The following is a 26,844-nucleotide window of genomic DNA, read 5'->3' on the forward strand; positions in this document are numbered from 1 at the left end:
TTACTTTACACCTGCCTAACGCAGATACACAGAAACAAATTGGTTTTATTTTCTTGCCTTCAAGAAAGCCTGATTTCAGTACTTCCCCCCTGCTTCTCATCACTGAAGGCAAGAGCACAAAGATTGCAGAAAAATATATATATATTTACATCCATAACTGAATACGTTTTATGTATTCAAATTCAGGAAAAATGCATCACATATACACACACCAAGATACATCAACACTAGGGGCAAGACACTGCCAACAGCAAGAAATACAGAGAAAAGCACAGTCACTGCTACTGTAACATTCTTCTGGGGAATGTATTCAATAGAGGAAACATCTGTATGCATTGGGGAAAGCCAGATACTTGGGCCTATTTTTCTGTGCCGGTTGGTGTGAATCAGAAGTGTTACATTTTTACTTTAAAAAAAGTGCATGGCATATTTTTTTTTTTAGCACTCAACTATCCAATTCCATCAGCTCCTTATTATAAGCTACATTTTAAATTAAAAAGGTACACAGATCCAGCTCAGGAGGACACAGGCACCCATTGAAGTCCATCCTGATTTAAGGCAGCATTTAAGCACACACTCAACTTTAAGCTTATGTTCTGTCCCACTGACTTCTATGAGCAGTCACAGTACACATTTAAAGTTAAGCACCTGCACAACTGCTCATCTAAATCAGGATGTTTCCTATTCAGAGCTTTAGATATGCATGCGTGCACTAGGTCTGGATTGGCAATTTCTGCAAGACTTTTTTTGTTTTAGTGCCCCATAGGTAAAAGTCACTCCACATCCCCAGCCAGTCTTCTCCATAGCTTGTCCACAAAACATCGATCTCAAAGGAGTGCAGCCTGTCTGGGGTCAACACATAATTTAAGGGCTGCTCCTCCTCCCCCTTTAGTAGGCTATTTCATGCTTTTTTTTTTTTTATTTTTTTTTTTTTTTTTTTAAGAACTGGAATATGTTCCTTCAGTGAAATCTTTAAAATTACGGATGAAAGGGCAGCGTCCCAGAATTCATCTCCACGGCCCATAATAAACCCCTGAAAATAGGGGAACAGATTTGAGGAGTTTCTTAGCCTCAATGCTACAGGGATCCAGCATAATAAAAACACACATGCACGCACACGCTAAACAGCAGGCTGGCTCAGAGCACCCCAAAGCAGGTTTCAAAGTGATCCCACATAAAAAGCACTTTGTGCTGACAGTGGCAAACAAGTGGATGGTGATTTTTCACAAATAGCAACAATTCTGCAATATCTTCCTCTTCTTTCCTTACACTTTGTGTCTTTCCTTTTCCGCACAGGTGTTTGTTGTGTTGTGTTTTTTTTTTTTTTTTTTTTTTTTTTTATCCTATGTGTGGTTTAAGTACTAAAACTAAATCAAATAGGAAATTACACAGTCAGCACCAGTCAGGAACTGAACCTGGGTATGTTAATTGGTTTGTGGTACCCAAATTCCTGGAAGAACGAAAGAACAATTCTTGCTCCTAACCTTAGGGCTGTATCCATATGCTTCCATTGTCTTTTTTACCTTTACGACTAGAGGTAGAGTCATATTGTCCAGTATCTAAAACAGCATGATCCAGTTATATTGTTATTACATTAATATACAGTATCCATCTTATCACAGGTATTGAAAGTGCATGGAAAAAGTCTAACCAAGCCAATTCAATGACAAATAACAGTGTACCAAACATCATATAAACACACCCGCGCACCCACGCTCACACAGAGTGTATATATATATATTTATAGACTAATTTACAGTATCAGAGTGTTGTTTAGATCCAGTGGCATGTGCAGAGAAATCAGGCAGTTGCTGCTTTTCCTTATCACATTCTCTTCAATTCTTTATTTCCAAGATAGAGGGGTTGTGGTCTAGGATTGCCAAAATGATCTTGTCCATATACTGTCGCAATCTGTAATTTATCTCTTCCTGTTCTTTAAGGGCTTCCATGAGCTGAAACATATCATTTCAAAGTTACTCTTGAAATATTCTCACTAGTTCACATAATAGCATGAAATTCAGACAAGTGAGAGACTAGAGCCTGCTCAGGATCACCAGTTCTCTTTTGTGATGGGTATTCTAGCTCCTCCCTGTATCTCTATTAATACTTTCTCCAAGAATTCAGCTCTGCTACAGGGAATATATAGCTCAAATTTAGATCTGAGAGGTTGTTACTGAAGTAACTTAGAACTAAATCTAGAACAGAAAGTAAAAATTTCATTAACTAGGTATGGTAATTTCTGTACGAAATTAACGTCATCATATCACAATGTCCTGTAAGATCGAAAACATTAAAATAAATCCATTGTAAACCAGTTCACTGAGATTCTGATAATTCCCATTTTTTGAGAGGCAAATGGAAGAGCATTCAAAAAGCACTAAAAGCAGCATCCAAAACCACTTAGGTTTAGGTTAGGTTTAAAGCAGTCTTCCAACACTCTTGAACTCTTAGCAAAGCAGATATTTCTGTTGTTCATTTGTCAGCTTCAGATAGTTCAACCTTGACAGTTAATTACATTGAAAAATGCATATTTTTGGACGTAGCACTTGATTAAAAAAGCATATTACCTCATCTCTTGATGCAGAATCAATTTCAGCAGCCAGAGACTGGGCTTTTGTTTGTGTTGCAAAGAGATTTTTAGCTTCATAAAGACTAAGACTTAGGATCTGTCCATTGAGATCATCATTTTGGTCACGAAGTTTCTGATTCTCCTATTTAAGGATGAAAAGACATTGCTTTTAAATTCTTCCTACAAGGTTTTATTAAAAATCAACTAATTTTTAAAAATCACAGGTAGCTTGGATGACATACGATAAGGCTGCAAGCTAACAGCAACTGTTACCACCAGTGACAAGTCCTCCCTCCCTGAATCACAGGTGTTTCCCATGTGCACAATTTACATCACCTGTGCAAAGAAGTCCTAGACAGACACAATGTGGGTCTTGTGCTTGTATGAGAAGGGGGAGATAACATCTAAAGGCAGCGTGCTGGGGGGCTGCAGCTATCGGCATTTTCCAAAGCAGCCCTGTACCTTTCACATGGATCGAGAGGCCCTTCCCCCCTCACCTGCTTCAGCCGTTTTATTTCATGCTCCATTTCCATCTCTCTGGTTTTGGCGTTGAATTCACTCACGCTGGAGGAAGAACTTCTCCCACGTCCAGGACGTTCGCATTCCAGCTTGTACAGCTGCAAGTGCTCCAGTTCCTTCCGCAAGTCTTCAATGAGCTGTGGGCACACAAACAGGCCGTGTCTCTCCAGTCCCTGCACAACCAGCCCCCGGCAGTAGCTGTCTCTGTGCTGCACCTCCGTGTTCTGACACCAGTGCTCCGGGAGCCTGGTTGAGGCCAGACAGTCCTACAATACAGGCACTTGCTCTCCTGTGGAAGCACAGGCCACTCAGACTGCTTCAGAGCTAGAAGCGGCTCTGAACTCTAAGCTTCATGTCTAAGAGGCATAATTCCCCTTGCAAACATAGTAGAGGAAACATCAGGGCACACATTCACGGCTGCGAGTTCTCAAAGAGCTGTAAACCCCTTGGATCAGGGATTGCCATTTACTCAGTATTCTTGCAGCATTCATTGCACTATGGGTACCTCTCCTGTAGAAACACAATCCAGCAATACATGCCCTGGATGTTGTGTTTTCAGTGTTCATCCTGTCTGTCCATTCTGTGTCAGGTGGGCTTCCATGCAGATGAGAGGTGACTGCCTGGTCTTACATCCCAGTTCACACCTACCTCCTGTGTGGCTTCCCTCTCCTTGTTAAATTCCAGCCTGTTCTGCCGCAGCTTGTCCATCATTCTCTTGTACAAATCCATCTCGTCCTTCAGTCGCAGACTAGTGTCTTCCAGCCTATCTGACATGCGTTGCTTTTCCTAGAATAAACAGGAAACTTCATAGCTAGCTTGCAAGTGCATGAACCACCTTCAGTTTTACAACACAACTAGTCATAAACTGATGTGTCTTGGAGCATTCCTGCCACTAAAGGTGACCGATGTTCCAATTCCAACAATATTCTTGTGTAGGGAAGGCAAGATAAAGAAGCTGGCCCAATCACTACGCAAGTTTGCTCTTACACAAATCAAACAGCTGTTAAATTGCTCAAGCACCCAGGGGTTTCGTTACCTCATCTAATCTCTCTGTTTGTGATTTCAGTCGTGTGACAGTGCTTTTCAGCTCATCATTTTCTTCTTCCAGTTGCTGAACCCTGTGTCAACAACAAAAATCTTAAAGCAAATGCCTCTTCAAGAATGCAGATGTAAAAACCAGCATGCTCTTAAAAAGCCATTTCATTTGCACTTGATAGAAACGGCAAACAAGAAAGTATTTCTAATCTTAGCATTTTTTATCATGAGCTATTGGGTGCTTTTTGTTTGGTTTAGGACCAAAAAAATGCTACACTGACCCTCAGATTCTTATGCTCCTAACAACAGGTATCTAAAAACAATTAAGTAGGAAGAAACAAACGCAGACGCAAGTGTTTGCTATAGCTGGTCACAATTCCCTCCTTGTATCCATGCCAAATATCCAGCTAAGTGGTCTACATGGGCCACACGGATTAAAGCATTAATGTAAAGCATCCTCCAAGCTTTGGGGCATTAGATATGCAACTGCACAGCTCCTTGACAGAACTACTAACCTGTAACCATCTGTGCACCATTTGGTTGTGAACAGTCTACATTTACATGCAAAGTGAAAATGAGGAAAGCACCAAGATGTTTGTTACCTTGTATTTAGTAGTTCAATTTCAGTGCCTTTCTCTTTTTCATACTTGCTATATGCTTCTCGATGTCTCTTTATCTCTTCTTCCAGGGTCTGTTCTGCTGATGTCTCCTGGTCTTTCAATAGTTCTTCTAGCTCATGAACTCTAAGGAAACCAGATCTCATTTCAGTAACAGCTTCACAAGTGCTTAAAAAAAAAAAATGTGTGCAACTTCACTGCCTCTCTCCTCCCCACTCATTTCATTCTACTTCACCATCTCTCTTGGCATTCAACCTCTCCCAGTATCTCTCTTGGTATTTAATCTTCCAAACAGTATAGAATTACGTAGTATCAGTTCATCTATTATTCTTTCATTCTCAGTTTCAAGAAGTTGGGACTATGATCCAGCCTTTTGCTCTTGCCACATGCAAGAAAAACTCTAGTGGTAGCCTCTCTTATAACAGGAGAGCTTGCTCTGTGCAAGTCAGTAACTTCTCTGTACTAAGAAACTTGCTTGGAAGGCCTCTGCTCGCTGACAGTTCAGCAAGGCAGCCCTGTTCCACTTGGGTTTCTCAGATGAAGCCTTATCTTATTTTGTCTGTCAGCATTAAATCAGAAGACTTGGTCATATTTTATAGGTAGAGATATTCCTTCTCTACAACTTTGTTCTAGCTCTGCTCTGACATGATAAAGACAACTGGCTCGGTGCTTTATTACCTGTGAACTAGCTGCGTGTTCTCTTGTTTCAGTTTGCTCTTCAGGTCACCATTTGTCAGGCTGTCATTCTCCAGTTCTGTCACCTTTTTTTCTAGGTACGTTACCTGGAAGGGGAAGCGGAAAAGATTAAAAGTTTCACTCTGTCTTCATACACGCCCTTACTGTTCCTAATTGGCATTTAGCTGTGCTACCCTTTTTACAGGGGCATGAGTCCCTGCAAAGCCAGCAGTGAAATTAAGCTCTGAAATTCTGTGTTCCCCAGTCCCTGCATCTTCCTTGAAGGTGACCAGTGCAAATACACAGTAAAAAAGTACTAATACAACACCTAGATCTGTACTTGCACAATTCTTGCATTTTTGTGAACCAAAGTCATAATATTAATGGATTATCAAGGACATTTTGAATGAGCTACTTCAGACTGCTGGTAACTGTGAGCAAGAGCACTTTGCCAATTGACACGTCTCCAGCAGGATTTTGTTGGGTACATTAATCGCAATGCACAAAGCTTCTCACCTTTTCAGTTATATCATTATCACAGGAGTCTATACTGTCTCTGAACAGGTCTTCTGTGCTGCCATTGCTGCTGCTGAAGTTACTGTTGTGGAACAGTTGTCTGAAAGATCAGAAGGATAATTATATTTCCTGATAAGGAGCGAGGAAAAAGAGTCTGGGTACTGTCTTATAGCCTGGCTTTGCACTTCGAATATCTGGTGCTAAAATCTGTGCAATCACTTCATTGACAATTATAACTATTTAAGCACAAGCATCTTGTAAGACACTGGTAGCTAAATGAAGTTGTACTGAGCACAATCAATTACATTAGCTCTAGGGTGTGAGTTATTTGCTGGTTTTTATAGGCTCTGCCACCAGCATTAACATAGTTTAAAAACCGCTTAGCCTTATTCACACTATGTACTGAGTTATATTTGCCTTAAAAGAAATTAAAAATAAGGTCACCACTGCGCACTGGTTGGTACAGGTTATCTAGAAAATTTTACACAGTAAGAACTTATTTAAAGAACAGAAAAAAAAAAAGGAATCTCAAGCAGTCCCAGAATAGAGCCAGAATCCATAACACTGGAGATTATTTAAAATATTCTTGCAACTTATAGTCCTCCCCAGACCAGGGCTGGTTCATTTGGCCAAAGGAAGATCCCAAATTCTGTTTGCTCTTTTTAAAGGAATGCTCTTGCTTTCCTTCGCATTTTGGCAACAACAGCAAAAAGCCCCACATTACGAGGGTGAAAGATGCAATAACTGGACTGATGGAATAGCAGTACAAAGGGATAAAGTTGGCAGACAAGGAGGTAACGGTGTTCTTAACAGAGCTGCTTCCAGTTCAAGGCTCTGCTCCAACACCAGCAGTGGCTTCTACATTCTGTAACACCCTTACCCAAATACAGGCCCCTTCCTCTGCAAACTTGTCTCAGCACATTTTTGTTTCCCTAAACTTATTTCTCCTCTCTCCTCCCACCCCCACTTCTGGAATTGTTATAGCTGATTCCACAGATATTAATTAGAAGTTGAAGATTCTTACCTTCCAAAAGCTGTGCTTGATATTTTCCTGTTAGGGCTACATGGATACAGAAGGAACAATATAGGAATTAAACACTTATTTGATCAGTGTTGGATTCAGTCTTAGTTTAAACTCCAGCTGAATTGCACAATGAAACATAATATTGACTTTTTTAATGAAAGAACAATATTCTTAGACAACTTAATCACAAGCTGCAGTTACCACAATGTGAAGATGAGTGGAGCCATAAATTAATGTGATAATTAATAAGTCAATTTGTGAATACTGTTATATTTAGCAGAGATTTGTCAGTGTAAATCGGAACGAAACTAACATTAGAAACACCACAAAGGGACACTGAGTTAATGAAGGACATTTCTTCTGGATGCCCAGTTTTTAGATAATTTTATAAACAGTTAGTTTATCCTTCCCCATAACGCTCCCCAGTTCAGCACAGGAACTAAGATGCTTTCCATTTTTGCAGTTCCCTATTGCAGCCAGGGACTAGCATTATCTAAATGAAGGACCAGACAACAGCACTAGACCTAAATCAACATATCCAGCTGCATCTCTCGTCAAGAGGACATTGCATCTCTGTGTGCACACTGACACACGGCTCTTTGTTGGGGCATCACTCTCTTTCAGCTAGATCTATACAGCCTCACCCATAAAATCACCAAAGAGCTAGTGGGTCACGGTCTAGGTGTTAGCGGTCTCCTTGCTAGGGCAGGAACACTGTTCATGTCAAGTACTACACTATCGTGTCATCAAGAGAAGAAGCCGTGCAGAGCGCTCTGTGCCAAGGATTACACAGGCAGGATCTACATTCAGTTTCTAGAGGGAGCTAGAAACCCACCAAAAAATTTCCTCCAAAAATCCTAGCTGATTGTTGCAAGGACTGGATTCTTTCCAAGTGCTCAGCACAGTTTAGAAATGGATGGAAGGGCAGAGATAGAAATGTAAGGAAAAAGCTGAAATTGTAAAGAACCGCAAAAGTCACTTCTGCCACAGGATTTATCATTTTTCCAAGTTTCCTTTAGGACAAAAAAGATCCCAGAGGAATGAGGTACCTCTGCTGACCAACAGTGCACAGGAGAGGTTGGACTTGATGATCTTAAAGGCTTTTTCCAGCCAAAGTAATCCTGTGATTCTGTATGTAAAATTATATGCATTAGCTAAGGATCTGCCAGATCCCTCCTTCCCACCTGTAGCTAACTGGAGACCCGCACTAAGCAGCACAGCAGACCCCAATTCCTGGGAAAAATTCCTGGAAATACCACTCTTCCTCTGCAATCAAACAGCTCATTTGGTAAAATATTTTAGTTTATTAATGCCATCTGCACCTTAAGTCAGAAAAATACTTATTAGCTAATGAAGAACCACATTTTGGTTCAGGCTAGATGTCAAGGTCTGAATTTCTTACTGTTTTATAAGAACGATGCATGTGTAAGACAGAATGGGACACAGGGAAGGAGAGGGCTCTTTCTTCCTCTTGTCCTGCCACTAGCCAGTCCCATTCCAAGGGGGCACTGCTAAAAGCACTGCAATAGGCTGCTTACCTGTTTCCTTTCAAGTTTTTCAGCCTGGCTTCCAAACCGTTGAGTAGATTTATCTTTTTGCAGCACTGCGAGCAGTAAACATCCAGTAACTCGCTGTTATAAACATGCCTCATTTTTCGGGGTGTTTGGCCAGCACTGTTTGCAGGAAAGGAAAGATGTTACTAGCTATAGTAACCAACTCACAACAGTTTTTCCTCTTGACTGTGTGTCAGAATTACAGATGAGGAACTTGGGGAACCACCTCTAACTGCAGCTCATCTAACTTCGAGGTGATGATGGAGAATGCTTGTCTTAGGGCAAGTCTACCTGTCTGGGTTGAGGCTTTATGGAGGACATGTTGTGGATGTCAGTGGAAAGAATCAGTTTGGGTGACTGGAAGAATAGCACAAGATATACACAGTCCATGCGATGCATGTAGCAAAAGCAGCTACATTAGTATGTTCCACCTCAGCAATGTCCCCTTCTCATCTCGCCCATCTTCCCACTAGAGCCTGGCATGCAACCTGAAGAGTCTTTTCTCCAAGAAAAACATAGGAAGATGAAAAACAGAGTGGTCTGGTAAGAAGTAGCCACACGAACCACCTCAGTTGGTGGGACAGAAGGAACCCTAGGATGAGGAGGAAAGGAGAAGCGGATATAGGTCTAAAGAGGAGGTAACAGTAGCTCTTGGCATGATAAAGAGAAAATAAACTCAAATAAAAGAGAGCAACCATGGCATGAAGTGCACAGAGCCCCAGAAATGGAAATGGAAAGGGTCGCGTAAACCCAAATAAATAGGGGGTGAAGGACACAAGCCATCATGGGGAAGGGGCAGTGAGAGGGGTGCTGGCTCCGCATGCATGACAGAAGTGCCTGAAACAGAGGGTGGCATGTGGGGCTGCATGCAGAACAGAGAGACATGCTGAGCTTGTCCTGCGTTAGCAACGAAGCACGAGACCTTCATGTGCTATTGATCCAAGCAGACAAATCCCAGAGCATCTTCATGCTCAGCTCTTCCCCAACCCTGCTCATCCATTCCCTTGCTTGGGGAAGGATTTTAAAATCATCAACTGACTCAGTTAGAAAAAGACGTTATCAGAAACAACATATTTGCTATAGCTCTTACTATTAAATGCAGTCTGTCAATTGCAGGGCAGAAAATAAACTGATAACATTTTGCTTTAAGGTGAGTCTATGTAACCAGTGTAAACTCTGGTATGGTCATCCATGCTCAAAGAAAAACAAAACTGAAAAACTGTCTGTTAATAAGGAGCAACCTGGAAGATACAGATGAGCCAAGGTCAGAGTAGGCGTTGTTTCTGGTCTCGTCATCAGGGCATGGGCTACTGGGACTAAAATCCACATCATCTCCTTCACCGTAGTCTTCAAACTGTTCTTCATTACTGATCAGAGACGTGGTGGAATAAGTTGAGAGGTCGGATGCTGCAGAAGGGTTGTGAGGACTTGACCTGAAACAAGAGGTCAAAATGTCTCGAAGGCCGACCTTGATAGTGTCTCACCTCACATGGAATCTTCCAGCTTTACAGCTTGTACCCTCATTTGAAGTTGTAACCCACTTACTTTGTCCTAAAAAACTGGAGTACTAAACACATCTGATGCACATTTGACATGGTGCCTTGAAAGACAGGAGCAGGAGAATCTGTGGACAAGCTATCTGTGTTGACCTGTCGATCAACACAAGCCGTTTCACTTTAAAGAGCACACCTTGACAATCCTCAGTCATCATTTCTATGTGGTGGTGAAGACTGCTGCTTATGAGACCTGCTCTGAATGTAGGAACTGCGCAGACAACTCCAAAATGCATGGGACAGCGAGAGGAACGTGTACAAGACAGAGGCTGTTGCTGTATTCCACAGTTTCCCAGTAATCCCCAAAAACCTTCTCCCACACCCCGTGAGCTCCAACCACCCTCTCTGGTGTGGCCAGAAACAAACTTCAGTTCACCACATGCCAGACCTAACAAAGGCTGTGTTCCTGCCCTTCCTTCCATTGTGACAAAATGTGTCTTCCAGAGGAGATACAGACCACAAGAAACGGCCGCTTTAATACCAGAGAAGTACCTGAGATAGTGCCAAACAGGTAGGGAATGGCAGGACCCTGTGACCTCAGAGAGAGAGGGCATACAGGTAAACAGATCAGCAAAGCCAGGCATCAGAGGAAAGGAACTGGCAGAGCAGTTTTGAGCACATCACACCTCATACAACGGAGCAAGTTTGCTGCAGACGGTGCACAGCGATTGTCCTGCCCAGAGCCCAGATCGCCCTGCAGTCACGCAGTGCGCTGGCTTGCAGAGGCAGGTTATTTTACACAGGTTTGCTCAGCTCCCACCTCAGTAAGGCATTCAAACAGATGAGCCAGTAAATTCACATAGAAGTTCTTATAAACAAATTTCTCCCTACAGAAAATGCACATCTGAGGCCTGAAGCACATGCTCTACATGTTGAGCCCTGGAGTTGTGTGACACATTACTGTTCCCACTACAAAGCAGAATCCAGCGCCTCTGCAATACAGACAGAGCACTGATTCCATTATTGCTCCCTTTGCTTCAGCACACAGTGCTTTTGTCTTCGACTCCACTAGCTGAGCCATGGGACAGCAGCTCCCAGTTGATGTCATTCTCCAGCAGCTCAACAATATTACCTTCTAGCTTTCTTTTGAGTCTCTTAACAGTGCCCTGCTCTGTCAGAGACAAGGAGATTCCTCTTCCTGTAATCCTACACTTATGAGCTGCACACAAGAGATGCAATGGTGCTCCTTTGGTGGATGGTGCAAGCAGCATTATTTGCATATCTCTTCCCTCCAAAAGCAATTAGCAGAAGAGGAAGCCTGCCAGTGTTTCAGATGTATGCTCTTTTGTTTCTCCTGTTTTGTTGAGATCCATTTATAACCTGCAATTCACTTATCTAATTCACATTAACAGAAATTAGGGCAAGTCAAGCCTGGCACACTATTAAAGGATGAAGATCAGGAAGATTGGAATACTCACACTAGAAATAGATCAAACTTACCTAATGAGGCTCCTGGCTGGGCGATGGGTTAGTGAGAAGCAAACCACATCCCACTAACATCTATTCATAAAGAACTGCTGTGCCACAGACGTACTGTGTATTAATAAGTTTTCAGGTGATTATGATCAGTGTAACTGCAACTACTGTTTTCATCTCAGTGTCGTTACACCAAGTCTGTTTGAGAAGCAGCTCCTTATAGCACTTCCACCAGGGATGGAGGTAAATGAGCAGTCCTCAGCTGCCAAACTGTAAACTGCTTGGGTTGAAATAGTCTGTGCTCAGGGTAGATCCTGAATTCACCACCAGCTGCAGGCCGGAAACTGTCTAGTATGGATACAAGTCACTGTGAGAACTGAAGAACTGGGAATCGCAAGGCAAGGAGATAAGTTTGATAAAGAGCTGGTGAAAACTGGAATTATCTTGATAAAGTCTCTGGGATTGCTGGAGCAAACAGGAGAAGGTCAGATCTCAGTTAGCTGAGAAACTCAGGAGGGTGGGAATGAGGCTGCACAAGCAGCATCTTGAGGAAACACAGAGAGAGGAGGACGACTGCCTCGGCAAGGAAAGGAGCTCGAGAGACACAAATCAAGATGACAAGCCTAGCATAGGGAAGACAGGGCAGAGGCTTACAAAGGAAGCTCAGCTGAGCTCTGTCCTGTGGTACTGCATTAACTTGGTTCAAAGCACAATTAAATCAAAATGGGTCCCTTTGCCCCAGTCAGCTTTTACCAACACTCCATGTACACACCTGGGAAGGGTCCAGTTAGGATTACAGAGACACTCTTGTGTTAACAGCAAACTATGGTTAGACACGCACATGCCAGGACACCCTGTGTTAAACACAACTTACTGTTGCACACTAGAGGTTATGGAAAATTAGAAACACATAGAATTAAGTTGGTACATGGGAGTTACAAAGCAAATCTGCATAGCCCACATCTTCAGACAACTAGATGTACAAAAGACTAAAGCAGCATTCCCCACATTGCACTGCTTTGCAGGAAGTATTTGTTTTAATTACAGCAAGTAAGGGTCACGAGAACACAGAAGATGCTAAGTTTTGGGGGATGCTAACGAAGTGATCCATTCCGGAGAGACCTGACACCTCCACTTCAACACGCAACACACAAGTCCCATGAGTGCTCACAGAACGTGCCAGAAGGAGCAAGGGCTGAGACTGTCTAAGCCACTTAAGAGGACCTGGACACCCATTTCCTTTATATTGTAAATGGATATTAAGTTTCTAAATCCTTCAGGCATCCCCAGCCTCACACAGTAGGGATGAGTCAAATAAAGACTCCTTCCTCCCCATCCCTTTTGCATATGCCTCAAAACGGGGCTGCCACAGGGCAAAACCACCACTCACTTGTCACCAGGCAGAAACAGGCCACCCAGCACACCGTCCTTGTCCTCGATCCGACACACGTCGGAGGCCTCCGAGCTCTGGGCGCTCTCAATAGCACTGTCCATGTCAGACTCATGGTGAATCTCTTGCTGTGCCAGAGTCATCGCGTCTTCATCAGGAAAGAGCTCTAACTCGCTGTAGGTGCTTTCGCTATCCAAGTAGGCACAGTCCTGGATTTCACCACCCTGGCAAAAGAAGAATTGGGAGGCAATTCAGATCACCCTTCAAAGCAGCTAAGAGGACACAGGAGAAGCAAACCCCACAATCTGGATGCCCTAGTAAGCAAAAGTGATACTGAATAAAAGCCATAAAAAAAAAAAAGCCTGGCCTGCTTTACAAAGGGCAGTTCCTGCAAACCCCTGGGGCAGCCTGCACCTTCCAGAAGGGCTCAGACACTGTTTCTGGCTTGGTGTCTCTCTTCTATAGGAGAGAGGGACACAACACCCAGATAATAGAACACAGTCAATTTTGCCCTAATTTACTATCAAAATGCACTGGGAGTAATAAATATTCTCAACGTTTTTTTTTAGTTAGGAAGCACTCTTTGTAAGAACATAGTCACAGGACCAAATCTCAGTGACTTCATACATTAATATTATCAATTAAAAAAAAGCAAGCCGATAAGTCTAACAGCTTACTCTGTCTTTGAGGACGGGCAAAAATCTGTAAGGTGAAAAAGGAGCTGGCAAGTGTTAAAACATTTATGGTAAGTCTTGGTGACAAACAAACATGTAAGAGAGCAGAAAAAAAACCCCAAAGCCATCTGTTCTTGCCTCCTGGAACCATGTCTTGATTAAGTATCAATTAGAATAAGACATCATTCTCATTACTACAACACTTTGCTCTTGCTGTTCATCCCTTCCCTCCCCTTCTTGCCCCATGAACGCTCACAACAGCCAAGACAAGCTGTTTTCTATTTGCTTGTCCCTGAGGGACACATAAAAATTCTTAATTAAAAAAAAAAAAAATAGAGCTGAAGATTTTACTCTGTCCTTTGTTTGATACGCAGCAACACAAAACTGCTTTGACAATTCCCATCCAGCGTGACACAAATAATTTGTGACTCCAGAGGGAGTCCTGCAAATGCTCTGACTCAGAGCTCCAGTCCAAAGCTCACCTGCAAGCTCCACCGGTGGTTTTACCATTGAATTATTGCCAACAGGTTAGGACAACCACAAATTTAACGTTTAGTTTACTGGCGTAAGTAATGAAGCATTTCATTCATGGATACACCTCATATTAGCCCAACTGCACCCACCCCGCTCCCTCCCCAGGAATCCCAGGGCACTGGCACCAGAGCAGCACGTTCACCGGGACGCAGTTACAGCGGCATCACCTGCAGCGCCACGGTTTCCAGTCACCCCCGGAGCCCCTGGACACTCCTGGGCTACAGCCACAGAGGTTTGAACCTCCGTTTGCAGAACTAATCACGTTCTACGACAATGACACTGATTTTTCTCAGTGCCTTTTTCACCTCAACATGGGCAGAGTCAGACAGAAGCTAAAGCTTTTTAAGATTTGCAAAAACTGCTACTAGAAATGCAGGTCTTGCCTTCCATTTTTTCCTGAAATACCAGTTTACGAGACTGTGAAAAATCCTGGCACACGGAGATCTAAGAAATTCAAAACAACCCCACCAGCTCAAACTTAAGTTAACTAATGAACACCCAAGCATTCAAAAGGACAGCTTTACCTGCGGCGGTCGAATCTCTAGGTACATACAGCAGATACCTGGATGCTTTTCTAGCTGAGCTTTCAACAGGTTTTCCATAAACACAAGTAACATCAGTAAGACACTTCAGCACTACACAATAATAACCACATGTGTATATGCTGTCTTCCACTTTTCTGTGTCAGCCTTAAGCCTGAAACTTTCCCTAGGTACCACTCCAAGAGATGTCCAAAAAGATTTATTCTTGGTCTCTGCCATGTAATATTGATTGAAGCCACGTTGCCTCATGCAATCAGATTTCTAGCTCTGAGGCGCAGCACCTTTCCACGGCCGCAGCCCTCGGCCACAGGGTCTGGCAGGGCAGACACGGGTCGTGGAGTCGGGTCTGGCCCCGCTACAGCCCCAGGTTCTTCCCCACATCTTTCGACCTGCACCTTGCACCCTCATACACAAGCAGGTGTAACGACACTCTTGTTCTTTGCAGAGTACCTTGGGATCTACAAATAGGCAGCACAAGCAGTAAGATCTTTTTAGTAGGTGCTGAAAAAATAAAGATTGTTAAGAGCAATTAAGATGTTTCAGAAGTATCCAGGAGTGTTTGTTTATCTAACATTTCCACAAAGTTTGCTCCTGCACGCTAAGTCCCGCGGGCACGGAGCTCCCGTTTCTCTTAAGTTTAATGCAATAAAGCCCCGATTGCTGTTATGGAATTGCACCAGCTGGTAAAAGTCTGATCCAAGAGGGAAGGAGAGGGGCCCAGAGCACACGGTGGATCCCTCAAGTAGGAGTTTGCAAATCAAGGTAGGGAAGGAAGAAACAGCTCTTGCCCAGCCCTGCCTCCCAATTAGCACGACTTTTTCAGAGCTCTTGGAGAAGTCTCTCTCTGCTTAAGCAAGTTTTTACAGTAGGAAAATCTCACTGGTATTAAACAAATTAACACAAGAAAGTAAAGGTCAAGTAGATCATGCAAAACTCCCTTCTGGTTCCCTGTAGGTAACACCACACCTTTGCTTTTTCTAATAATAGCAGCCTAGATGCTCTTTTAAAAAAGTCCATCAGCAATTATATGTGCAGTGTCATCCACAAAGGCTAAGGGCTCCCTTTTCATTCCTGTCACTTTATGGCAACCCAACCTTCACATATTTACTTCTGTTAGAGTGCTCGTCTACAGCTACAGCACAGGCTGCACGTACCCATGCTGGTCAGTACCTCTATTCTTTGTTGAAGTCTAATTACTCTGCTCCTGAAATTCCGCTTCTAAGCCCCACGAAAAAAAAAGAATACAATAAATGAGCTTTTGGAGGCAATGACAATATATAGGCACCCACACCTTACTGACTACAGCCATAAGATATTTGAAGATGCAATTGCTCAGTGCTCACCCTTTCTCATACTTTCAGTGATGACATCTAGCACAAGCTGCCTACAGACCACACCTAAGGAAATTAAACTCCTAAAAAAAAAAAAAAGACAAAAGAAAAAGAAAAGGCTGAATGCATAGCTTAACCCCTCTAATTATTCCTTCATAGTTTAGGTATCTACAGGACTTTATGTACCAAATTAGAGGCTGGCAAGAACAAGTGTTATTCATGTAGCCTCAAATGAGCTAACTTGAGTTTAAACAGTACATTAAACATTAGAAGACAATTCTATCCTGAGTCATTTGTTTTCAGTGTACATGTCGTTAGCCAAAACCAGTAAGAGAATGAATTTCTGATAACCTGAATATGAATCACTGTGTTTCTCGTTCTGCTAGGCAGTTCCCTTCTTTGTTGGCTGAGTGAAAAGAGATGAAGTTGATGCTTATGATCTTGGAAGATTCATGTATTAAAAAAAAAAAAAACAACACAACAAAAAAACCATACCACCAGCACAACATAGCTGTGGGTAGCTTTAAAGCAGTAAGTACTCTGCACTTTATCTAATCGGATGCTCAAGATAACTCCAAGTGCTTCACAGGCAGTCTGCCAGACGCTTGTATAGCAACTGTTGAATATTCAGCAACAGTTTGCTCTATAGAAGCACCTGCTGCCCAAAGATGCAAGGCCACTTCACAGCAACTAATGAATTCCTTCCTCGAAAGAGGCAATTGTGCGGCTGCATTGAAGCCAGATGAGTAAGCAGAGGCTGCCTTTGCACGGCCACCCCAAACAGGAGCAGGAGCCAGGAGACAGCGATTCCCATGGATTCCTTCTGATCCTTGTGGGGCAGGAAAGCGGCATCGGCTCTTGGTGGGTATGGGAATACAGCTCTGCCTTGCCCTGCAGTGAGTGACCTGGGCTTTCCCAGGTTGGAAGCAATGCCTAAAATATGTACATAAAGCAGCTGAAAGCTAGCAACTTGGCTGACAGGCTACACGACACGCGCACATCAATACATTCATGATGAAGAGCAAGCCCAGTTAAAATTCGCTCCCATCACAGCCAAATCACCAGCACCCCTGACATTTAGACAGCCTCCTAGTATTCCAGAAGAGACAGGAAAGAAAAGAGGATCCAAGTCTCCCACCCCTGGGCAACTGGATTAGCAAGAGCTGGAACCATCACACGCGACCAGAAACAAGAAATGCCACGTGCACGTCAGCCACGGCAGCTCCCTCACCAGGATCGTGTCCCCACCCTGCACCCACCCAACAAGCTGAATGTGCCAGCTGGGGGACAGATGCAAGTCTGAGTCCTTGCATCCTCCCCAGCCAGTTTCTTCCCAGCAAAAGTCACCTCATCACAACTGGAAGGGAAGAGGTGCCACGTGGAGGTGTGCCAGACCTGGCAGCCTCAGCTGAAATGTTCCTTACTGTTGCACATCCATCACAGAGAAAATCCAGACTCTCATCTGGATTTAGGCAGTCACTGCATTGAAGGTACATATTGTCTTAATTACTGGGTAAGAAAGAAGTGTGTGAAGCATTTCTCACCAATGCATTTTAGAAACACATCACTCTTCTACAAACATTTACATATTTACACCAGCTGGGCTATGACCTTTTTTTAAAGCACAGATTCTCCCTCAGTGTATTTTCTTTCCCTTTCAGTTGTCAAGGCAGAGGTGGGGAGACGATGATCTACCCTTTGATCTGACTGGAAACAGGAGAAATTGCGTAAGAGGAAAATGCAGAAGCAGCGAGACAGACCGCACTTCTGCATCTGTGTCCATGAGGAAGTGGAGTGACTGCGGCTCTCACCCACACGGCCGAGCACAAGGCAGCGCAGGGGCTGCCGTGGGCAGCGACACAGCTTGCAGGCAGGTTGATGGGAAGAAATCATCAAAACTGCTCCCATCTCCTTCCTGCTGCCACATGGAAGAACACCAAGACTCCCCACATAGCTGGGAGTTTAAAATCTCTCAGAGTTCAAGTGTGCAGAGCATAGTTATTTTACTAAACTGTTCAAATAAGAAGCTATTTTAGGGCCACAAGTTAAGTTTATTTAATGTTTAGTTACTCGGATCTAATATTTGAAGCTCAGTTTAAGTCAAAGCTTCACGCAATGCTGCTATGGGTATCGGAAGAGACTTCTATGGGCAAGTTCATTCCCAAGATCCAAATCCTGGGAAGCTGGTGGAGTCCCCAGAGAACAGCAAGCTGTGCCTGTGCTGCCGAGCACCGCCAGCCTCTGCTCCTTGTGAGATAACATCTGTATCTCAGACAATCCTGCAATTCAAGGACAACAGGTTTTGACTGAAAGCCCAAGCTCCAGCTTCTGGGCTGTTCACACTGAAGCACACGAGCAGAGGGCACAGAGGTTTTGAAAGGCTGCTTTGTGCTCTGGGTTGGCAGTTCAAACCGACCGGCCTTTTCCAAGGCAGAGGAGAGGCGGCGGGCAGCCCGAGCGGCAGGAGTCAGTGTTTACACTCCTCTACCTGTCACTTTAATTGGCCATAATAGACATGCCAGACCTCATCACGCACAGGGTCTAGATCCAAGCGCTCCTTTTCACAGGTCATTGCTTATGCTCTGAAAGTTTTAACATTAAAAGAATTTAGCAGACTGCCGATTTGATCCTCCAAAGAAAGTTAAAAAAAAAAAAAAAGAAAAAAAATAGCTCTTTCCCGTTATTTTGAAATTGTGTTCCATTGGTCCCTGGGCCGCTTCCCGCTCCTGGGCTACCATACGCTCATCAGCCATCACTGAAGGCTCAAAGCAGGGAGCATCCCTTTGCAAAGAAAAATAGATCCTAGTCTGCAGCGTCAGGAACAAGAGTACATTCCCCTCACCTTCAGTGTGGACAGGGCCAGCACATCAGCCATAGAGTTCAGAATAAAACCCATGGGATCGTTTGGCACCTTGTTCCAACACTGATCAGGGCACTCTCAGCTCTGAGCTGCAAGACAGTTTCCATTCTCTTTCACACACCTCAGAAAAGAGGTGTGAAGTGGCGCCATGCTGGCGCGCCATGAGGATGTCACCAGCCTCACTCAAACTCCAAAGGTGCCCACTCCAGCAAGAGCAGGAATGAGACCATATTATCTGAAAAAGCCTGGTAACATTTCTAGCGTGAAATCTTTTTGATTGTGCAAGCTGCCGGATTCTGCAGAGCGGGACCGTGGCCCTTCCAGGGCAGCGCACCCAGCTCAGGCAGCTGGATGGTGACACGAGCCGCGATCAGCTCAGCGTCGCCTCTGCAGCACGCACGGGGCTGCTGCAGCCCTTGGGTTTGAAAAGCTCGTACACAGCTAAAATAAAAAATGATTCATGATATTTGCCTAAAAAGATCTGCAGAGCAGATAATAAGTGTGACATAATTAACCCTCTTGAGAAGTCTTTGCCTTGAGATGAGACAATCTCCTTCTATTTTTAAAGTCAGAACAGCAGTCACAGAGAGGGAGGACAGAAAATGTCAAATTCTCACCATAGATGGTTTCCTGGGACTGCCCTGTCAAACTTGCCCCTTTGGGCAAGAAGGCCAGTGGAGGCAGCACTGGTATATCACCAGCAGTGGCTTTTACCATTATGTTGGAATGGAGAGTTGGTGACAAAACGATGAAGATCGCTGTGCCCTGGGCACCGTACGGCCAACCACTGGCCAGATGTCACAATGTTCCTCGTGCAGAAGAAATGCAGAGCTGCAGTTCACAGTTAAAGGCGCTCCAAAGCCACCCCAGTATAGACCAGCCTTAAGACCCAGGGTGAGAGTTCAGCTCAAATTACATTATTTTGAAGCAATACTACAAGCGAACACCCATACTCCTGTCAAAGAGAGCTGGAGGATGCTTGCAAGTAAATGTCTTTATTTTAAGCCTAAAGCATAGTCCAGCACTTGCTTCTCAGTTCAGTTCCTTAATTAACCGAGTCTGCAAGTTACGGGATGCTCTTTGCAACTGGAGTTTGCTGACCAGGAGACAGCTGAGCTCAGTTTGTTTTCCTTAATAAGCCTCAAGGTTACGCAGTCGGGTACTTGGTAAATAGCAAAAAACTTGCATCACACTTGCCCGCGGGTGCTGCAGGCACATGGGTGTAGGTCTCCTGGAGCAGACTTGGTGCTGCTCCGGACCATGGCTGGGCGAGGAGGGTACACCAGGCTCCTCCAAGAAGAACCAGGAGACACAAACAGTGAGAAGAACAGGAAGAATCTGTCCCACGCCGGAACAATTCTGCCTGTGTCCAAGCTAATTATTTACAAGAGCCCTGGTCAAAATCCCTTCCCCCAAAGAATTTGGAAACTATAATATTTGCATTTCTTTTCTATACTATTGGAAGCCCAGCCTCCAGCAAACAAAAGGAAATAAAAACATTTAAAGAAAATTAAAAAAAACAAACAAAAATACAATTTTTGCCTCACAAATTGTATTTCTGTCCTCCCACCCAGTCGGGTTAGATTACATGGCAGTCTCCAGAGGGGAGGAATGACTGGGGAATGGGAGCAATTTCAGACCCCAAGAGGTAGAGAAACATCTCGAGTTTCCCCAGCACAGTAAGAAATCCAGCCATGCTTGATGATGAGCAGTTTATGTTGGCAGGCAAAGGGAAACCATTAAGGATGTGGCTTCGCTCTAGTTTATACAGAAACACTTCCCAGAGCTCATTGGTCAGTCTGAATACAGACAAGCCTAAAAAATAATTTACTTCATGTTTAAGAAATACTGATGTAGCTCTGAAGAGCTCTTGATTACGAGGAGGAAGGATTTCCAGGACTTTGGCTGCTCTTCAGCTGGGCAAACCACAAGTTAAGGCATTTTTGCTGCAGGAATAACTGGAATTGCAGCCTTTATCCAGCAAAGTTTACAAGCACTGATTTTTAAAAGTTTTCAGTTTCCCCATCTATTTATAAAAGGCATTTTATTTATTTTTAAAGAAGGGCTCTCACATACCTGCTCTTTTATTTTCTTAGAGTGAAAAGAACGCGCTTAATTGTAGAAGGGCTGCCAAGCACTTCACAGCACTCAACACATGACAAACACAAATTAAGAACCCAGTGATCATAAACTCTGGCACAGTCAACAAGCTGTTTTTTCACTTATATGGTAAAATACAAAACATGGCTTATTTTAGAGTTTACAGCTATGCATATGCAGGAGATGTTTCCAACCTTGAACCTGCATAGACAAAACAGATAGGGACCAAACACAAAGAATTTATAACAGCAGCAACCCACGATTAGTTTTATAGCTGTTCAAAATATTTCACAGGGACACTGTATTCCAAAGACTGGAAGAGTTCAGATCAAGCTGTGCTCAACACATGTAGCAGGACTGGTTAATCAATAACTGAAGCAAAACCGGTCCATTCTGCTTGCTATACTGGCATGGGAAGTGTTTTGTTTTGCAGCCTTTGCACATGGCTGAGGTCCCCCAGCCCCTCTGGTGGTAACAGCCCCGACAAGGCGACCACAGCTGAGAAACATCTGCACGTCAGGTGGCTCCTGGGAGATTTGCTGCTGTTTGCACTAATTCTTCAAATAATAAACTTAAAAGAAGCCTATTAAAAGAACTTTTTAAACTGCCTGAAGGCTACAGCATCTAACAACATGAACAGCTCACACTCCTCTCAATTTGGGCAGACGCTGCCAAACAGCCACTAGAAATTCCAGAGTCTCCTTTACCCAGTTGTGTGTATAATATTCCACACTACCGCACATATCTGGTGGTGACACCGTCCTGTTTCCCCCTCCCTGAAATCAGAAGGGCCACAGGCAGAAAATCTCTCACATGACCAACAAATTCACACTTCTTACTGAGAATCAAGAAACCACGAGGGAAGGACAACCCAGTCCCATCACTGGGGAGCAACCCCACACTCCACACCCCATCCGATTGGCAAGACTATTTTTAACTGGAGCAGCTATTGTACCATATTAAAGGGGACTGAAAGAATCACAAATAATAGTAGTACAAGAGCTCGAATGCAGGTACCACAAAGTCCATGTTCAGGGAGCCTATTCCAGAAGATTTATTGCTCCTACCAAAGCAGCAACATTAAACTGCCCCCCAGAAATCAGCACCAGCACGGCACAGCACTAGGATGGCGTTTGCTTGCCCTGGGACTGCTGCCACAGGTCACTTCTGCCATTTCATTGGCAAACACCTCCAGACCCAGAACCATTAACATCTACACTCCCAGGGCTGAAAGCTTCAGAACAAGATCTGTGCTGGGAACTGCTTTCTTATGCTGCCAACCACATACAGCACAGGCCCAACTCTACTCATTTAAGCCCATCAGGGGCAGGACCACTCCATGGGCTGCAGGTCCCACATCACGGCTACATCCCACATCTGTAGTCAGAGAACAGACTGTCGTGACAGCCACATACTAACCGCAAATCATTTTTTCCTGGCTATGTCACCAGCATCTCGGAGCCAGCAAATTCATTCAGAACCACAGTTGGGTATTAAAAACATTCAACAATAAGTAATGGCAGCCCAAACACATCATCAGTGCCACAGAAAATAATTACAGGACAAGCCCCTTGCTTGCGTTTACCCTTAACAAGTACTGTTTTCTCTTCTTCCCCTTTTAAAGATGTAAAGCCCTGATACCCAGGCATCTCCAGGTGACAGACTCCGGCGTTGCACAAGGCTCAGCTACACAGAAAGACCCCCTCCTCATTCCCCACCACCCCTATTTCACCACGTACGGCTGCCAAGACACAGCCACACAGGCTTTTGCATTTTCCCCATGTAGGAGTATTGCCAGAGCTCTCCAGGACCTGCTTCCACAGCGAGCCCAACCTTCCAGTCTACATGACTCGAGCGAAAAACCCCTCCCTGAGCAAACAAGACAGAAAAAAAAAAACCAACCCAACCACCCAGCACGGTTTCACTAGACTCACGTTATTTCCTGGATTTCAAAATGCTCCGTGTGACCACGAAAACGCAGCTACCGCAGCAGAAAGCTCCCAGAGATGCTCTTCCCACCCCCGCGACCCTGCGCACACCAAACCCGCTGGAATTCCGTAACCCGCACAGCTGCAAACACCCACCGGGCACCGCCACACCTGCGGCGCGGAGCAGGTGCGGCCCCGCCGATCCCCCGTCCTCCCGCCGCAGCTCCGGGGCGGGCTCCCCACAGGAACCGAGCCCGGCGCCCGCCCCGCGGCTGCGGCGTGGAAACCCCCGACCCCGCCGCAGACCCCGGCCTCACCCCGCGCGAAGGCACCGGCTGCCTCCCGCCTCCTCCTCCTCCGAGCTGCCCGTACCTGGCCCGGCGCCGGAGGCCGGTGCCGCCCCCACGCGCGGTCGCGGTCGCGGTCCCGGTCCCCGCCCCGCACGGGAGGCGGGCGGAGGCGCGTTCGCGCTCGGCGGGCAACAGTTGGCGGCGCGCGCGGCCCGGCCCGCCCCGCCGTTGCTAAGCGACGCGGGGGGTCCCGGGTTCGGCACCGACGGGGGGGATGTCCGTGACGTCACAGTGACGACATCTGGCCGCACGGGTGGGCGGGCGTGGGCGCAAAGTCCCCGTCACACGCGGGGGTTGAGGGTTTGTTGTTCGATTTGGTTCCTCCTGTGAGAAACTTGTTCTTCTGCAGTTCTCTGAGTGATGTTTCCCCGGCCCCGCTGGTGGTTTTGGGCATAATTCTTCAGTTTTGCTCAAAATGACCCGTTAGGAAGTGATGCCTGTTTTGTTATTGATTTTAATCCCTTACAAGATAAAGAAAAGCAAAACAAAGGGGCTGAGAATACTCACACTAACTTTGTTATTTTAAATTCACTTAATTTCTTAGACATTGTGTGACTTCCTTTCTTGCAACACCTCATAAGAATTGCATTTACTGTGCTGTCTGTGCTAATAAAGAAAAAATTTAAAGAAATAAAATCAGTTTCTGTGGCTTTGCAGAAGACTCAGAGCCAGAGGGTGGTATTCAAACAAACACTTTCAGCAAAACTCCTGTCCAGAAGTCAAACTCTGCCCTTACCCACTGCCACAGTTTTCACCGGAGTGTGGCACACAGAAACAAACACCGTCCTGCAGGATTCGGCCACCGGACCAGCACCTCCCTCCCAACCGAAACGGCACTGGAAGATTTGGAAAAGGGGAGAATCCCCAGTCGTCACCCTGCCATTGGATCTGGTCATATTCCAAACCCTGTTTTTAAAGTTAACTTCAGGTATTTCAAAACAGTTACGCAAAGCTGTAGGTGCCACACTTCAGTGACAGCGCTCATATTCGGAGTTACAGAGATGCTGATTGAAAGATCATTTAAGTATTTGATACTTCTACCCTCAAATCTTTTAGACTTTCCTGCATCCAAAGACAGGGCGTTTTCCACAGAGGAGAGAGGCCCAGGAGTAATGTGGAGCAGAGGATAAGGAAATTATAAGAAAACAGACCAAAGCGGGCAGTGCAAGCCCACTGGCTCACGCTTTACTCAGACCCATCTATCAGCTTAACGTCGCGTGTCCCTGAGCCTGCTTTCATTCGCATCGCAGCCAGCAACGTCTAAGTGTAAAATATTGCTGTTCAAAAAGCAAAAGAAGAGAAAAAGAAATTCATTAGTCTCAATTATTCTATGCAAAGCTTAAAGCAATTCACTGAACTTGACCCTTTACCCAGTTCATCTGAAGAAAATGAAAAGAATTCCCTCTCTGCTGAACAGAGAAGCATTGGAAGGGTCAGGGATGCCGTAGCTTTAGTGTAATAAAGTGTAACAGCAGCAGATGAAAGCGAAGTGCCCCTTCAGCCACCACACACGGCCGTGCCCCCGTGTCTAGGAGGTCCCTGAGCAGGGCAGGTCCCCAGCACAGCCGGGACTCCCCGCGCTGGCAGCCGGACCCCACAGCCTTTGTGTTCACGAGCTCTCCGGGGAAGCTGAGCAGAAGCTGATGATGAATGGTGTAAGAGGGATCAAAACCACTGCCCAGACCTCCTCCTATTCATTAATCTAAATTAACAGGAAAGGAATTTTTACAAGACAGATCTGGGGACAGACAACTTCGCCGCTTATTAAGTAGGACACTTCTAAAATCTGCTTTTCCTTTCGGTATTCATTTTGAAAGAGATAGTTGTACATCAACTGTTGTTGTATGTTCATTGCAGAATAAATAACAATGATAACGTAATTACTTGCACGGTATATTTTTAATGGTTTCCTGAAAGATGCAAGTCAGAAGTGTTTGTATTGCTCCACTGATCAGGCAGCATCACAGCACATTGTGAAATGGTTCTCGATACTTACAGAATGATTAAGCCAACACAGCTTATTTTCAGTAGCTTGTGATGAACAAATTGTAAAATAAATGTTTAACAGATAAAGCAGCAACAGTTAAAACTAGTATTATAATAGAGATGTTAAGAACGTAAGTACCCCTGTTTAGTAGAGCTGCTGAATGTATTCCTCAGTGTGCTACCCAGGGCTTTGCCATTTAGTACACAGTAATAATTGAGAAGGCATAAATGTCTCATTGATAAAAACGTTCCTCAGTAAAGGTCCTAGAAAATGTGCAGGTTTTAAACAATCTCTTCTTATTAAGGAATGACTATATAAAAACTTTATTAAGTAATAACCATAACTATAATACAGGTCCATTTCTCACTTCGTTAAAGCTAAGCCTGATTTAGTGGAGATTGTTACAGGCTGACTTTGATTTCAATTGAGACGAAAACCTTATTTTTTACATATTTCACGGTAAAGTGATAATTTTCTGTTTAATAGGACTTTGTTTCCTACAAAGGCCAAAGCAGGGCTTGCTGTCATGGCCAAGAGAGGGCAGGTGGCCGTCACTGCCTTCTCTTGGAGGAATGAGAACTGTATCTGGAGTGACACAGACCTTCGAGCGCTTCGTGCCTCGGAGCAGCGAGGGTGAGGAGCAAGGGCTGCACGTCTGCGTGAAACGCCCGGGACAGCAGCGTCCGCCTGGCAGGACTGGCAGCTGCGACTCCAATGAGTCAGCGCCACTGGAGGAGATGTCGCATGAGACGTCTTTCCCATCTGAGACTGGAGGCCTGTTCCCTTGTCATGGTTTCAGGCAGCTGAGGAATCTGTGCAGGTTAGTAATAGCTCAGATGGGCACAGACACTGAAATATGCTCCAGGCTTCATGCTTAGTTTGTATGAATGGGATCTGCACACTGAGACTCTCACGAGCATGGTATTTTCTGGCTCCATCAACAGCGGATTTTCCGATTTTCAAAGGAAAGCCATACAATTGCAGAAGTGCTCCTCCAGTTCCATAAAAACTGGTCCTTGAAAACAGCAGGGCATTCCCTCACACTCAGTTTCCATCTTAATTAACCTTGATTCTTCCTAAATCACATCTGCCAAATGCCAACTTGTACACAGTGGTATTGCAAAGTACATGTACTCTGAGTCCTGTCCAGGGTTTGAGGTTAGGAGAGTGACAACTACCTTTCTGTTAATTGAGAGGAGACTTTCATCCCCATTACCACAGAAAAGAGATGGCTACACTGGCAAAAGGATGCTTGGTACTGCCAGATCCCACAGATAAATAGTGCTAAGCATTCTGAAAAAGGTGCTTGCAGAAGCATGCCAGAGGAAATTTGTGCAAAATATTCATATTTGAGTACTTAGAGGAAGATTGCTAAATACATAGCTGAGTGTCTAAATGACAAACTCTGCTGGCTCCCAGTAGCAGCCAGAGTGGCTGCTGAAACCAGAGGCTCCTGGCCAGGAAAGGCTGGGTAGGGTACATTGTTGAAAGGGTTTATGGCAGAGCAACCTGCTGATCTGGTACAAAGCACTGCAATTTCTTCTGGAGCAATTCCGAACAAAGGCTGGCACCTCCTCTGCTGTTCCAGAGGCAGAATCCTTCCTCTGAACCTGCCCAACGCATTGCTCACAGGCTAGTCACTCTAATGACAAGAAACTGGAGCTGAAATGT

At 44.7% G+C, this 26,844-nt stretch overlaps 1 protein-coding gene across 1 annotated transcript in view; it reads right to left on the bottom strand.

Moving 5' to 3' along the window:
• Positions 1-1,448: 1,448 nt before the first annotated feature.
• The window catches only part of RAB11FIP4 (RAB11 family interacting protein 4), a 93,675-nt gene continuing 68,279 nt past the window's right edge, over positions 1,449-26,844 (bottom strand). The window contains exons 4-15 of the mRNA XM_065647865.1: positions 12,868-13,091; positions 9,750-9,941; positions 8,494-8,628; positions 6,956-6,991; positions 5,932-6,031; positions 5,419-5,522; positions 4,726-4,866; positions 4,125-4,206; positions 3,737-3,874; positions 3,067-3,225; positions 2,568-2,711; positions 1,449-1,952 (exon numbers count right to left, since the gene is read on the bottom strand). Coding sequence (XP_065503937.1) covers positions 1,836-1,952; positions 2,568-2,711; positions 3,067-3,225; positions 3,737-3,874; positions 4,125-4,206; positions 4,726-4,866; positions 5,419-5,522; positions 5,932-6,031; positions 6,956-6,991; positions 8,494-8,628; positions 9,750-9,941; positions 12,868-13,091 — 1,572 coding nt within the window. The 3' untranslated portion in view covers positions 1,449-1,835. The remainder of the gene's footprint in view (positions 1,953-2,567; positions 2,712-3,066; positions 3,226-3,736; positions 3,875-4,124; positions 4,207-4,725; positions 4,867-5,418; positions 5,523-5,931; positions 6,032-6,955; positions 6,992-8,493; positions 8,629-9,749; positions 9,942-12,867; positions 13,092-26,844) is intronic.

This window comes from Caloenas nicobarica, chromosome 18, assembly GCF_036013445.1.
Source record: "Caloenas nicobarica isolate bCalNic1 chromosome 18, bCalNic1.hap1, whole genome shotgun sequence".
In the NCBI taxonomy this organism is placed as follows: domain Eukaryota; kingdom Metazoa; phylum Chordata; class Aves; order Columbiformes; family Columbidae; genus Caloenas; species Caloenas nicobarica.